Consider the following 13970-nt stretch of genomic DNA (forward strand, 5'->3'; position numbering starts at 1 on the left):
GAGGATTGTTATGCTTCTTGTCTAACAATCTGACGTAAACTCAGCTGGGTGATATCAACTTAACGGCAGCTTCTTTTCCCCCCTTTTATTTCACTTCATTATCTTCGTCTGATGCTGTGCTTCAGAAAGAGAAACACTTAAATGCATTCTCGAGGATCAAGCTTCACCGATCATAACGTGAAAACACCCTTTGGCCATAGGCACCCGATAGGTATTTGTATTTTATGGCTTTATATGGCCTGCATATTGTTACATTGATGATGGCAACATTTCAGCACTCTGACACTGCATAAACTATTTATCTGTTGCTTTAGTCCATAAGAGCCGATGTGCCATTCGTCTAGATTTCACATACAAGTGAAGTTTCAGCCACAACTGGCTAAAAAAAACAACCTGGTCTTTACACGTGAGCAAAATGCGTATTAATAGTGCGCAATTTTGTAATGTCTTTCACGTCTAAATAGGGGAAGAAGACGTTGTGGTGGGATTATGCAACTATCATTAACATAGAGACGGAGCTGTATTCTCTTCACTGGAGAAAGAGCACACGGCTAGGGGCTAATTTGCATCAAAGCAAATAGAAGTGTTACTTTGACCGATTCAGAAACAGTTAAAAAAACAACAACTGTGTGTTGCAGACAGACTCATAGAAAGAATTCAACACAATGAGCGATCAAAACTAAAGAAAATAAACACAATTTATTTTACATAAGTTATAGTAGTAAATGAAGAGTAGTCAGGAGATTGGTCCAGGTGACATGGAGATAAGGAGAGGATGGAGTGTGAGGATGCGTGAAGAATGAAGCTGATGAGCCGTACTGTGAAGCTGTGAAGCTGTGGGAAAGAGTCGTTAAAGCTATAGGTTAAGAAGAGAGGTGACGAGCAGTAGGCAGCAGTGTGGCTTCATGATGACAAAGAGCACTGCAGATGGGATGTTTGTTTTGAGAGTGTTGATGGGAATGCACAGAGAAGATTAGAAGGAGTAGTATTGTGTCTTTGTGGATTTAAAGAAAAATGAATATGATAAGGTGCCAAGAGAGGAACTGTGGTACTGCATGAGGGACGTATGAGGACAGCGAGACAGTAGTGATGGAAGAGGAAGTGCTGACAGATTAGCTCAGCCAGGAGTCTCCGTGGACTGTGATGTTTAGGGACGCCATTGTAGTGAGAGAAGGGAGTGGGTGGAAAAGAGGTTGGAGAGGTGGAGGTATACACTGAAGAGAAGAAGAATGAAAGTCATTAGAAGCAAGACAGAATACATGTGTGTGGATGAGAGGGAGACAGGTGTAACAGTGAAGCAGCAAGGAGTAGAGACAGTGAATGTGTGTGAGTTTAAATCCCCCGGGTCAACCATGCAAACCAATGGACAGTGCACAACAGAGGTGAGGAAGAGAGTGCAGGCAGGGTGGAGTGAGTGGAGACAAGTGGTGTAGGTGTTTTGTGGGACAAATGCCTAGGAAGGGAAGGGTGAAAGCGAAGGTTACAGAATGTGAGGGTCCGCAGATCTATAGTATTGATATCAACACTGGTATTGGTATCAGATCGATACTAGCATGAAAGTTGAAAGTATCGGTCTCAGTATTGATATTGGCATTACTGGCTCTGTATTAGTTTAAACACTACAAGTATCAGCACTACAAGACGGCAGTGAGACCTGCTATCATGTATAGAGGCAGAGCTAAACAGGACAGAATTAGAAACCATCACATCAAAGGGACAGCTCAGGTTTAGGACAAAGCTGGAGAGGCGAGAGAAGAAGAAAAAATGTATTTATAAAAGTATCAAACTAAGTAAATGTTTAAATATAAAGACATAACAAAATTAAAAGTTACAATGTAACCTATTAAGAATTAAATTTACCCTTCTATAATTGAGAAATTCGTTGTCATCTGATTCGTATTGTGTAGTCGAAGGACTGTCGCAAAAACCTGGAACCTTTTCAAATGCTTCGGAAGAAGGTTTGTAGGCACAGTCATTTTTATTCGGTTCGTCCGTATTATATGCCTGCCACCGTGCACTTTTTCTTTAAAGTGTTTTAATACTAACGGAGTGGGAGGGTCCGGCAGTGGTTTTAGTTCATTAGCGGAACTAAAGTCACGTCATGTGATTCCAGTCAGGACTCGATTAGCAAACGGACTGTTTACCTTCCGCTTCAGACAGATGTGGCAGAATAATATTCTTTCAAAATGTATTCTCACGCTTCAGAGAGTTTAATTAAACAAGCAAGGTAAGGGCAGAATGAAAGGATAGCTTTCTTTTTTTCTCCCCGCATTTCGCTTTCCTCTAATCTGTTTAGCTACTGAAACTAAAGCTAGCTAGCATGTTGAATATATCTCCATGTTATTCAAACGCACTTTAAAGATACATTCTTCTCAGGGCTCTTTAAAGCGTTCGCGACTTTAACTTGAGTAGAAAGAAATGTGTTCGCTGTCACATAACTCTGTCAGAGTTTTATTTTTATTTTTTTCAACGAGTGTTTAGCTTCCGTGAGATCTGTCAGGGGTCTTTAAAGAGATCAAAACCAGCCGCACTCTGTCGTTTGCAGAGAGATTCAGGAGTCTGAGCTGCAGAAGTTTTACAGCAGATTAATGAAGATGCTTCAGGGCAAGGAGCTCGGTCACGACACAGTGGACTCCCTGCAGAGGCTGCACCTCATCCTTTCTGCCACCAAGTACACCCGAACGTAAGAACTCCCACCCACGCCTCTCATACTTCATGTCGTGGATGAGCTGATACCAGTTTTCATTCTCACTGCTCTACATTTTAAACTTAATGATTCATCTCCACCTTTGTGTATTCATTTCTTATAACTTAAGCTACTTATCTCTTTCTCTAAACCCACTTTTTTCACTCCCTCCTCCCACTCTTTCCTCATTAGTGTCAGAGATTCAGGGTACGCAAACACTACACTTTTTTTTTATTGTCAATTTCAGTAGCACTTCCTGTGCATGATGTCTGTTTCCTTTTGAAAACTTTGGGATTGTGGTTTAGTCAGGACGCCTAGAAACTGGGGGCGGAGTTGAAATCGGCGATCAGACACCCACATTTCCACACTGCCGTGGTCTCCTCTGCTCTCAGCGCCTATCATCTTATCAGCACCTATGTCATCTGTTTGCTTGCAACAACCTCTAAACTATGTTTCATCCACCGTGACCACCTAAGAGTTAAGAGTTCCACTAATCAGCAGTTCAAACGAATAAATGTCAGGTCTTACATTTTGCTGTTATGCCTGCAAGTTGCTGTTCCTTTGCTCTGTGTTCTCAAAGGCAGTGTTTTCAACAGTTCAGCCTCTCACTTTCCATGTGGTCTTTTTTTCACAGTAAACAGCAGCTTCCCTTTCTTCCCACACTTTTAATTAAAGTTGTAATAATGTTTAAATCTATCCCTCAGCTTAATATAATTATTAAAAAGCAAGTCAAGCCAAATGTCTTGGGTCTGCATCACTGTGGGATAAATAAGTGCGTTGTCTTATTTCTCTTCTGCTGTCGTCAACCCAAGGCTGCCTTTAGAGCTCCAGAAGAGGTTTGTAGCGCTTCTCTCATCACCTGCGGAGCAGCATCAGGTGCTGAGCGCCGCTGTGCTCAGAGAAACGCTGCCCCTCACTGGTCAGGAGCTGAATTACAACCAGGACAATCTCGGTCAGCTGAACAGTCACGCTGCTGGTCTGCTGCTCTCACAGGTGGGCAGAACTGAAATTGTGTGGTTGAGCCTACTTCTTCATTACTGTGAGACATGTATTTAAAAGACTCACCACATCCTTTTTCAGCTCAGGATATTGGAAAAATAATTAGCCAGTATTGTTGTAATTTTAAATATAGAAGACATTTAGTAACACAGTCCCAGTTTGTGTTGTATGTGTGTGTGTGTCTTACTTGTTGGGCTTTTTTAAAGGCATTATCTAATGCAATCCTCTTTCACACTTTTAATCCTGGCAGGCTGTATCCAAGGGTGATCTTTCATCTCTCTGCACTCAACTCCTTCGCAATCTGGAGAGTCGACCGTCTGAAGGGCCGACTCACTCGCTCATGCACACCCTGCCAGTCCTCAACAACGTCCTCACACACAGCCCAGAGTGCCTCAGCGAAGGTAGCGGGACATACAGATACAGATCTGGACTTTTATCAAATGTTGTAAAAAATAATTCCACATCACTTCCTGCATCTGCTATGTGCACCAACTAATTGTTCATACAGTGTAGAACACACTGTGTTATGTTTGTTGGTAATTTCATAAAATTAAAATGTATATAAAGAAAATTTTTGTGTGTTTTCAAGCCTGTTTAGTCCTTCAAAGTACAGTTAATTTGGAGAAGAGTGATAATGAGGGGTAAAGGGAAACCTCTGGATTCACCTCCGTGTGTCTTATCTTATTGCTTTAAGTTGTTTGCACTGGAGAGAGTTGCACTCAAATCTCTCTCCAATTCTGACTGTCTGCAGATCAAATGACCCTTGTAAGCAAAAAGCTTGTTGATTGGCTGCGTTATGCTAGCGTCATGCAGGGAGTCGGGACTTCCTCTGGAGGATTCTTCACGGGGCCCAGATCCCGTCAGGTGAGCAGTTAATTTTCATATTGAGCAAGTATTAGGTAAGTTAGGTAAGTATTATTAGTATTAGCAAGTATAGGATTACATTAAGCTTGTGACTCTTCCAGGAAAGTAATGAACTAGTGAATATATAAGTTAGTAAAGCTAAACTGGATTGCTTGTGGATTTTTTCCCTTCTCCCACTGTCAGCCGGTGCCTATAGCAGAGCTGGATGGGTCTGTGTCCGGAGATTTCTTCACTGTCCTATGTGTGGGTCAGGGCTTCACTGAAGACCAGTGGATGAACGTCTACTCCTTTTCCATGCTGCGTCATTGGCTTCTCACCTACCATTCCAGCTGCAGCACAGTAGATGCAGGTATGACCATTTGCTGTAATATGCTAGTGACACTTTTATGTGTTTCTATTTACAAACAGCTCCACAGTTCTGCTCATCTGAGCCATTTTTGCTTCTATTAGTTATAAACTAGCTTAAATGGCAGGTGTTTGAATGGCCGTATAATACTTCTCCAAGAATGACTATTCTATTTTTTGAGGAGCCTTTGCTTCAAGGTAGGAGTTATTAGGGCTGTTATTGCTTCATATGACTAAGTCTCAGATGACCTGCTCTGTGTTTTCATCATCTTCAGCAAACAGGCTACAACTCAGCCTGTCAGTCTCCCACTCCTTTTCAAATGGTAAGACATGAGAGGTTGTGAACCTTCCCTGCATGTGCCTGATTCTAAGAATTAAATAAGCTGAACTCCCCCACTGTTCTTTAACTGGAGGCGGTACAGATCAACTCACAACTCTAAACTTTAACTAACAAACAAGTCTCTAATCAGAAATCATAATCTCTGACTTTTAACCTCCTCTTTCCACAGTCATTTGCCTTCCCCTAATTTTTCTTATGAGGTCCTAATCATGATCAAATATGCTCTGACAGCAGCCACTTTTAAGGGTGAGATGCTGAACTGCAAATGCCACACAGCCACACATTGCATGTGTTGTGTAAAGTGTGGGCGGCAAGTTCAATTTCATCTTGAAACTTCTGTGTTTGGATGTTTGTGGTCTTTGACCCTAATTTGACTGTGTTGCTTTCTTATAATAGCATTCCGACAATTATTAGTCATTGTGTCATCAGTGATAATCGTCACTTTCTCAAACGTGTATGGTTACTTACATCTAGCCCTCGGTAGTGAGCTCATGTTAAAGCTAAAGATCTTAATGCGTCCTGTGTGCACAGAGAGCCAGTTCATCGGTTTGCTGTTAACAAAGTGAATTTGTTCAGTTTTAACGTAGACGCTGTTTTGTTTACATTGTCAGTGTGACTCATCCAGTCCAGTTGGCCTCATACAGAATCCACTGATACAAACAGATGCCGATATGAGTGATTTGGGTAAATCAGTGTCGCCCACAGACTGGCTCGAAGATACAAACAAAATATGAAGCTAGTCTTAGTCATGCAGTGATGGTTGGCCTTTCTCCACACGGTCAAAACATGTTTTTGTAAGCATGAATTATAAAACTGTAATCTGATGGCGTTTTGAATCTTTTACCAAAACTGTAAAGGATTTATGTGAGCTTAATATTCTGATCACTCTGAACTGGCATACATTTTTCGCAATGATTTAATTGTATAATTTGGCACGGAAACAGTTACAGATTACCAAAGAAAGTTCAACAGATCCCTGAGATCTGTTTTACTACCTGGCTATACCATAGTTCTGCTGAGCAGCGTCAGCCTGACAAGTCAGCCAAGATTTTCCAAATCAAGCTAAAAGCTGGTTAATGTAAAAGAGGCGTGACCAAACGCAAACATGGATACGGCTAAACCCATAAATGTCCCACAAGAATACAAATTTGAGGAAAATGAAAAGAAAATCGAGTCATTTGTGGAAGACGGAATTGTCAGGACGCTTCAAGTTTACAAGACTTAGAAGTCAAATAACAACTCGTTGCAACCAAAATATACAGATGAGATGGAGCAGCACAAGAACGTATCGAGTGCCACTCTTGTCACCTAAGAACAGGAAAGTGTGGTTACAATTCACACATGCTCACCAAAATCGGACAAAAGATGATCGGGAAAACATTGCCCGGTTACATCTCAGTTTCTGCAGCAACATTCAGATGGTCAGAATTTGGTGTAAACAGCACAGAAGCATGAATCCGTCCTGCATGTAACAGCGGTTCAGGGTGTTGCTATCAGGGAGCTGATCTGTTATGGCTAAAACAGTGAAAGTCCAGTGTCCCCTTTTCTTTCAAACCTGGACTGGAGTAATGCTCCCTCTGTTGAGAATTTGTGTCTCTTATTGATGCTTGTCGGGATTTAGACGGTCTCTAAAAGGGAGATCCTGTCACTGTCTGTGCAGCAGGGTCAATAGGTGGTGTTTTGGTAGTCATGTGGATCTGTCTTGGAGCAGGTTGTGCTGTGGGTGCTATGATGGTGAATCCCGGTAAGATGGGAACGCCCTTCATGATATTGAAATCCAAGGGTTAAACTTGATGTTAGCTTACAGAGCCTCAAATCCTGCTTCACAGTACTGGAGTCTGAAATATGAGCAAAGAAAACAAGGTTCCTAAAATGAAAGTGTATATCAAAGTTATTACTAGCTAATGTGGTCTAATAATGCTTCTTTTGATCCCTTGCATGGTACACTTTAAGAATACTGTAACTAAGCTTTGATTAACATCACAAAAATATGAGCACATTTGTGTTGATTTCTTTCATTTCTGTGTGTTCTAAGAGGTGAAATTAGAGACTGCAACAGTAGGTTTCAGTCGAGGCATGAGGCATTTTACTAACCTGTAGTGATTCTACTTAACATCATCAGAAACACAATTTAACTCTGACTCCTGATGTGTTCGGAGCAATCGGATATAGACCTTAATCACGAATCATTATACCGAGAAGGTCACGACCTCTAATTCCCGAGCCGTTACACGTTGTCACAGATGACCGATCGGAGGTGGACGGATCCGTAGTTTCTATGGTTTCGGCGACGTCCTCCTCCAGCCGACTGCTGCCTCCAAAGGAGCGTCTCAGAGAGAAGGCTTTCCAGTACTGCCAGCGCCTCATCGAACAGAGCGACCGCAGTGAGTGTGTGCGCATTAAATTGCACCGGGTGATAGAAAAGTGAGACGCGTAGCAGAATTCCTCATGCACGGATCTTTATTTGTTCTCTTTCCATCAGAGGCACACAAGAAGACCGATACAGAACTGCAAAAAGCGGTGAGTCTGCAGATCACTTATTATCACTATGGAAACACATTTCATGTTTAAATCACTTTTAGACACTTTTAGCCTGACTTCCTTTAATACTTAAACTAAGAGCCACAGTGTTGATGTAGATAACTGTAGCTTTTCTTGTTCACTGTGTTGTAGTAAAGAGCGCCTCCTGGTGTTCTGTTTAAGAAGTCAGGCTTAAAGAAGGAGACCTAGATAGGATGCTTGGCTTAGTCTGGCTCAGTTGCTGATCTACACTGTCCTTTTCTGCCCCTAACCCCCTAATTACATTTTACATTCTTTGCGTTACACTTCCACACAATGGTGTTGTAAGATGCACTGCTGTTTGCTGATACAAGCTCACAGTTTGACTTGTTTTTCTGAGTTCTGTGGATATGTAACACAGTTTGGGAATGACTTGCAGTATAATGTAAATAAATAGAAACATGTCAAAACAAAAAAGAGCCAAACTATGTGAATTAGTGACTCAAAGGGAAGGTGGAATGTATCCCTCTGGAGGTTGTTTACAGCTGTTGAGTGCATAAAGTGCTCAGTCATTTTTCATTTGGGGATAAATGTTGCTGAACCAGACATCAAGTCGGGGCGGTGACATCACCCCTTGACGTCACAGCCCACTCTGACCTGAAAGGGGCCAGACCAGAGAAAACTCCCCTCTCTGTGTAGTTTAACTGCACCGAGTCCCTCAGATAGCTTCATATAAGAGAAAAGAAGTGCAGTTTCAACAGTGCATCTCTGATTTTTGACACAATTGAGAAATGCAGCTGCAGTAAGTGGAGGAAACCTGTCAGCATGATTAAATTGTAAGGAATAGACGTGTACAGAGAATCTTTTTTTAAACTCCAGACCCACTATAAAAAAAAGACATTTCTGTTGTAGATAATAAAAAAGAGGAACTCTTCTGTTATTAAGATGTTTATCTATTACTTTGGTTTTTTTAGTGCAGTATGATTGGCCATGACTGAGGTTTTTATCGGTTGGAAAAGCTGTAAAAGCTACGAAAATGTAGTTAGATGTAAAAACTAAGCCCTCCTTCACATTTTCTAGTGGACTGGATTGGATTCCTCGGCAGGCCGATTCAAACCCTAGGGCCTTATGTTTGACACCCCTGCATTAGAGAAACCACTGGTGTTAACCAAAAGAAAGTTCTGCAGTGTTATCAAGATTTATTCTGCTGCCCTTGTGTCCTGTTTCCTGTTTCAGTGTCTGGTGGAGGCCGTGTGCATCCTGGACTGCGTGTGTGTTGAGGACGCCTCGCTGGTCTACAGGACCTTCCCCTGCATAAAGGCTCTCTTTGGTCGCCTCAGCTCAGAGCTGTCGAATGCCAGAGTCCTGCTGCCCATAGCACAGTTCTACCTCAACCACGGTGCGCATACACAGCAACATTTGCTCGCAGCTGCCACAAGTTTAGAACGGAAAACAGGGTCACGTGTGTTCACTGTAAATTGGTTGCTCACACGATGACATCATACATGACCCCTTTTTCTGTGCGTGCAAGGTTGAACATGTTTATTTGTATCCGATCAGGCGAGATGGCTGCAGTGGACTGTGAGAACGTGTGGAAGGTGGTGTTTGGTCGGTTTCCTACGGAGCTTTTCAATGACCCATTCCTGGCACACGAGCTTCTACGCTTCCTTCGACTTAACGTGGAAAGCATAGAGCTTCGGGTTCCACAGTACACGCGCTACTTTCCAAATCTGTTGAAGGTGAAAAGCTGAGAAAACATGTGCAACAATTGTTAGATTGTGGATGTGCTTTTTATTCCTTACATGTTTTCTTTTTCTGTGTAGTTTTTAGCATGGGACAGTCCAGCGATGGTGGACGACTTTGTGGATCTGCTGCCCTCTATGGTTACAACTGGAACTGCCGTGGAGCTGCTTCACACCCTGCTTGACCTGCCCTGTCTCTCTGCCACGCTGGTCCTGCAGCACAGGTTCAGGCACACGCAGGAGAAAAACTGCTTCCCACAGGGATTTGGTTACATGCACAGTTTTTATCCCTGTCTCACTGGGTCTCATGTGTCACAGGTCCACATGTTTGCCCATCTCTGAGCCAGTCGGTCGCAGCTTCGTGTCACTAGATGCATTTCGAAACCCTTCTTTCAGAGGGCTTTTCCTCTTCGTGCTCCGAACGGAGGCAGGCTCAGGTAGGACAAGTCACAGAACAGAAGGAAATCAAATAAGAATAAAAGGCCAAACTGTTCCAGGTCTGCTCTGACCCAAGGCTCCTCCCTGCTTTCCTGTCTTCTCTTCACTGCACACACAGTATATTTGCTTTTTGTTTCTTCTGTAATTCAGTTTAAATCTAAGCAGCAGGGGCAGGTAGCTTCTTAAATTATGCTCTAGCCAATGAAATCATTGTAATTTTGTATCTCCCTGTTTAGGTGACACAATTGACCGACTGAGCACGCTCCATGAGCTGCTGGTTGAAGCTGCTGACTGGCCAAGAGTCACTCAGTGTGCTCGGACGGTCCCCGTGTTGTTGCACGTTTTCTTCAACACAATTGTTACGGTGAAAAGATTCGACATTCTTTACAAATTCGTTGCGTCTGTACTTGCTGTGTTGCAGTTTACAATATGCACCTTATTAAAAAAATATGTCGCGCGTCTCTTTCAGATCGCTGACGAGAAGCTTTTGGCTCATTTGATTCTGGTGATGCTGGAGAGAAGCAGCCTGCTCCTTAACATCCCTGCGTACATCAAAGAGATACACCGGTACACCGAAACACTAAAGCGCTGCTGCCTGCCTCACTCTCATCTTCATCTCCTCACTCACTCGCTCCAACCACTTCTCACTGTTTCTGCAGGGTGTTCAGCTGTCACCTGTTGAGGCTGTGTAAGCTCCACCCCTCTCTGGTCGTGAACCAGTCCCACGAGCTGCTGGAGTTTGCTGGAAGCACAGCCAGCGTCTACAGCAAAGAGGAACTCTATACACATGTGGTAAAGAGAGTGCTGACTCTTCTGTGTATCTTGGGTTATGTGCAAAAACCCAGTGCTTCTCACATTTCAGCATTTGCTCAAAACCTGATGCGGAAACAGCACTGAGCTTGTTTGTCTCTCAGGTGTGGGTGCTGGGAGAGTACCTCTCTGTGTCATGTGACTCTCGCTGTTCCGTGAGCCTCATCACTTCCTGTTTTGAAGCACTGGAGGCAGTGCTGTTTGAGATCACTTCGTCTGCCCCTCCAACTGGAACGGTTTGCCCGGCCCCTAAAGTCATCAACACTTTAATGAGCGCTCTCGCTAAGCTGGCGTCACGGTCACATGACCTCATACCTCGGTAACAGACTCTTTTTAAAGATGCAATATTTTCTTTTCTTCATCCAGGACTTTGTAATGTTCTGATATCATTTGTGTGTGTTTTGTTTTTCTTTTTAGGGTGTCTCTGTTCCTCTCTAAACTAAGGACTGTAACCAGAAGCGGATCGGTTGCCTGGTGCTCTGATGAGGAGGACCTCATTGCTATAGTAACACGAGGGGAGGAGTTGTGGTCGCTGCTGAAGGCCCCCGGCGTAGCTCAGAGTGTCCTGACACCACCTCCCCATGTCATCGCACCGCAGTGGCACAGAGACACTAATGTGGCATTGCCGCTTCAACTGCGAGCCCTCACAAGCCTCACACACTCACAGTGACACAAACACACTCATGTACAAAACGCAACATCATCCTGCGCTGACAATGCATTTTTGTAATTGATTTGTTTGATGTTGACGCTGATATGATTTTCATAAAACACACAGATCCCATTCAGTGTAATATTTTTCTTCTTTATTACAGTGATTTGACAGAAATATCATTTTACAAAATAGATCATCTGATTAAAAAAGAAAAGATTAAAAAATTGCTCATTTCCTGAGTAGGTGCTCTGTTTTCAAGAATTAAAACAGAAGTAATGAAAGTACTAGAAGTTAAGAAAATCTTGAAATGTGGGGATAGAAATTTGCATTTACAAGCTACGTTGATTCTGTCGTAGTCAGAGGACTGTAGCAAATTCTACGTTACACATCAGTGTTGATAGAAAAGTGCTCAGAAGTCAAGAGCGCACCATTTAGACAAAACAACTGGCATTAAAATTCCCCTGAACGGGACACGAAATGCATTAGACCTTGACATTTTCATAATGAGACGGACTTCTTTGTCTTTTAAATCAAATTACAGTTTTAGGAAAATTAAATTGGAACACAAGTCAAAAAAAATAAAACTCAAAACTGAGTCACAGCCACACACGAGTAGCTGGTTCTACTCGCGTCTCTTATCATCAGGTTGATCATTTACAGTCTGGCTACAGTGTGTCACACAGACATGTGTGACCTTAAAGTCTGTCTGCAGATTGCTTAATTCGGTCTCAGTCGGCCAAAGATGAGTATGTTTAATTACGAAACCAGCGGTTGTGCATGTACTGTGAAAATGAACAGAAGTCAAAAGCAGATCCTCTCAAGGGGTCACATAAGGTGGTAAAAATCTGTAACAGCTTTTACAGCCAAATCAATATTGAAAGCCTGTCAATGGCAGCATTGTTGGGCGACTTCCTGACTGTCATATTTTACCACCGAGCAAGGATGTAGCACCAACAGCAGAAAGGGATTCCTGTGTAGTGAGTTTTGGCACATTAGTTGTGGTTGGATTACTGAAAGTAGGGAGTTTAACAGCTTAGGAATGCTCAGTAACAGATATGCCAGTAAGGAAAGCTTCATTATTTTGGGAAAGTGCATATATATTCTTGTAAAGACGAGAAGATTGATAAGACTCTTACAGACTCTTACAGAGTATCACTGTTTTTATGCCAGACTAGTAAATAGTCTGGCATAAAAACAGTGATACTCTGGTTTCTTTATTGATTTTCCAGTAACCTCATGCTTGTAAAATAATGCCCAGAATAGTTGTGACCAACAGTTGAGCAGCTGGTGTGGACAAAAGGAACACTTTAAAATACACAAAATATCTCAGTGGGAAAGAAAACCATATGGAACGGGTAAAGAGGAACCAAAAGATGACACATCGTTTGAAGGAAATTAAAATGATCAACCTACAGAGGGCTGAATTCAAAGATACCCTGAAATCTTTATCTGGACCACGACATCACTGAGCTCCTGGACAATCTGAGGTGCAGCCTGGTGGCATCGGATGGACTGAAACACGATGTCCCAGAGGTGTTCTGTTGGATTTAGGTGAGCATTGCGGGCAGTCAGTAGTATCAATTCTTTCATCCTCCAAGAAACTGCCTGCATACTCTTACTACATGAGGCCAGGCATTGTCATGCAGCAGGAGGAACCCAGTACACACTGCACCATTGTAGGGTCTGTGGGGTCCAAAGGTTTCATCCCAACACCAAATGGCAGTCATGGTGCCGTTGCCTGTAGAGGATATGGCTCCCCAGACTGTCTGATCTACCACCAAATCAGTCATGCTGGACAATGTTACTGGCAGTATAATGTTTTCCTCTGCTGCTTCAGGCCTTTTCATCTGTGTCACGTGGGTGAATCTGTGTGAAAGGCACAGGGTGTCAGTGGTGGACCTGATAATTCTGGTATTCTATAGCAAATATTAATCAGGCTCTATGTTTCCAGGCAGTGAGCACAGGGTCCACTAGAGGACATCGGCCCATCAAGCCACTCTCATGAAGTCTGTTTCAAATTGTTTGGTGGCCTCCAGGGGGTCATTTTGTGGCTCTGGCAGTGCTCATTATGTTCCTCCTTACACAAAGAAGCAGATGCCGATCCAGCTGATGAGTTAAAACATTACCCAGTTCATATCAGCACAGATATCCAGCATGACTGTCTGACACTGACCCTAGCCAAACGCAAAAGTAGTGGAAAAAAAGAATCAAAAAAGATGGGGAGGGAAAAATAGCCTCCACCTGTAAAACCATTCCTGTTTTGGTGGGGGTCTCATTGTTGCCTCTCTAGTGCACCTGTTGTTTTTCATCAACACTAAAGCAGCTGAAACTGACTGAAAACACCTTCTGCTAGAGACCAGATCAATGCCCCAGAGGTTTAATTGACTTGATGCTATAATCTGATTAAAATGTGTTTCTTTTTTTATAACAGTGTATTTTAGGAAGTAAATGTCTGTCAGTGCAACAGCATCAGCAACAATGAGTCAAGAAACCTGAGTGGTGTGCAGGGGTTTAAAGCTAAGTGTACTGTGAGTGCTTGTGTAGCAATGGAGTCGTATCTCCTGATTGCTTACATATTTGCCGGTAAGAGCC

At 42.8% G+C, this 13970-nt stretch overlaps 2 protein-coding genes across 3 annotated transcripts in view; one reads left to right on the forward strand and one right to left on the reverse strand.

Moving 5' to 3' along the window:
* The first annotated feature begins 2099 nt into the window (after positions 1-2099).
* Positions 2100-11605, forward strand: ap5z1 (adaptor related protein complex 5 subunit zeta 1). 2 transcript variants are annotated; one of them, XM_014341316.2, is made up of 18 exons: positions 2100-2227; positions 2546-2683; positions 3499-3679; positions 3936-4086; positions 4437-4549; positions 4733-4898; positions 5170-5217; positions 7478-7618; positions 7717-7754; positions 8970-9132; positions 9294-9472; positions 9557-9699; positions 9794-9912; positions 10150-10277; positions 10383-10480; positions 10573-10705; positions 10828-11042; positions 11141-11605. In XM_014341316.2, exons 1-18 carry the CDS (start codon positions 2187-2189, stop codon positions 11391-11393), a joined length of 2448 nt encoding a protein of 815 aa, XP_014196802.1. In that variant the 5' UTR covers positions 2100-2186; the 3' UTR covers positions 11394-11605. The 2 variants fall into 2 exon arrangements, with proteins under 2 accessions (XP_014196802.1, XP_014196803.1); XM_014341317.2 differs by lacking the exon at positions 5170-5217.
* The window catches only part of mmd2a (monocyte to macrophage differentiation-associated 2a), a 25046-nt gene continuing 22590 nt past the window's right edge, over positions 11515-13970 (reverse strand). Inside the window, exon 8 of the mRNA XM_005946197.3 lies at positions 11515-13244. Within this exon, the coding sequence (XP_005946259.1) occupies positions 12965-13244 (280 nt within the window). The 3' untranslated portion in view covers positions 11515-12964. The remainder of the gene's footprint in view (positions 13245-13970) is intronic.

Source organism: Haplochromis burtoni, unplaced genomic scaffold, assembly GCF_018398535.1.
Source record: "Haplochromis burtoni strain Fernald_Lab_line unplaced genomic scaffold, NCSU_Asbu1 Contig_464, whole genome shotgun sequence".
In the NCBI taxonomy this organism is placed as follows: Eukaryota; Metazoa; Chordata; class Actinopteri; order Cichliformes; family Cichlidae; genus Haplochromis; species Haplochromis burtoni.

Bases quoted from the DNA above. Each gene is read 5' to 3' on its own strand.
- ap5z1 (XM_014341316.2), top strand. From the start codon at position 2,187: ATGTATTCTCACGCTTCAGAGAGTTTAATTAAACAAGCAAG. The intron at 7,755-8,969 runs GTGAGTCTGCAG...TTCCTGTTTCAG, and splicing joins ATACAGAACTGCAAAAAGCG to TGTCTGGTGGAGGCCGTGTG. The intron at 10,481-10,572 runs GTACACCGAAAC...CTGTTTCTGCAG, and splicing joins TACATCAAAGAGATACACCG to GGTGTTCAGCTGTCACCTGT.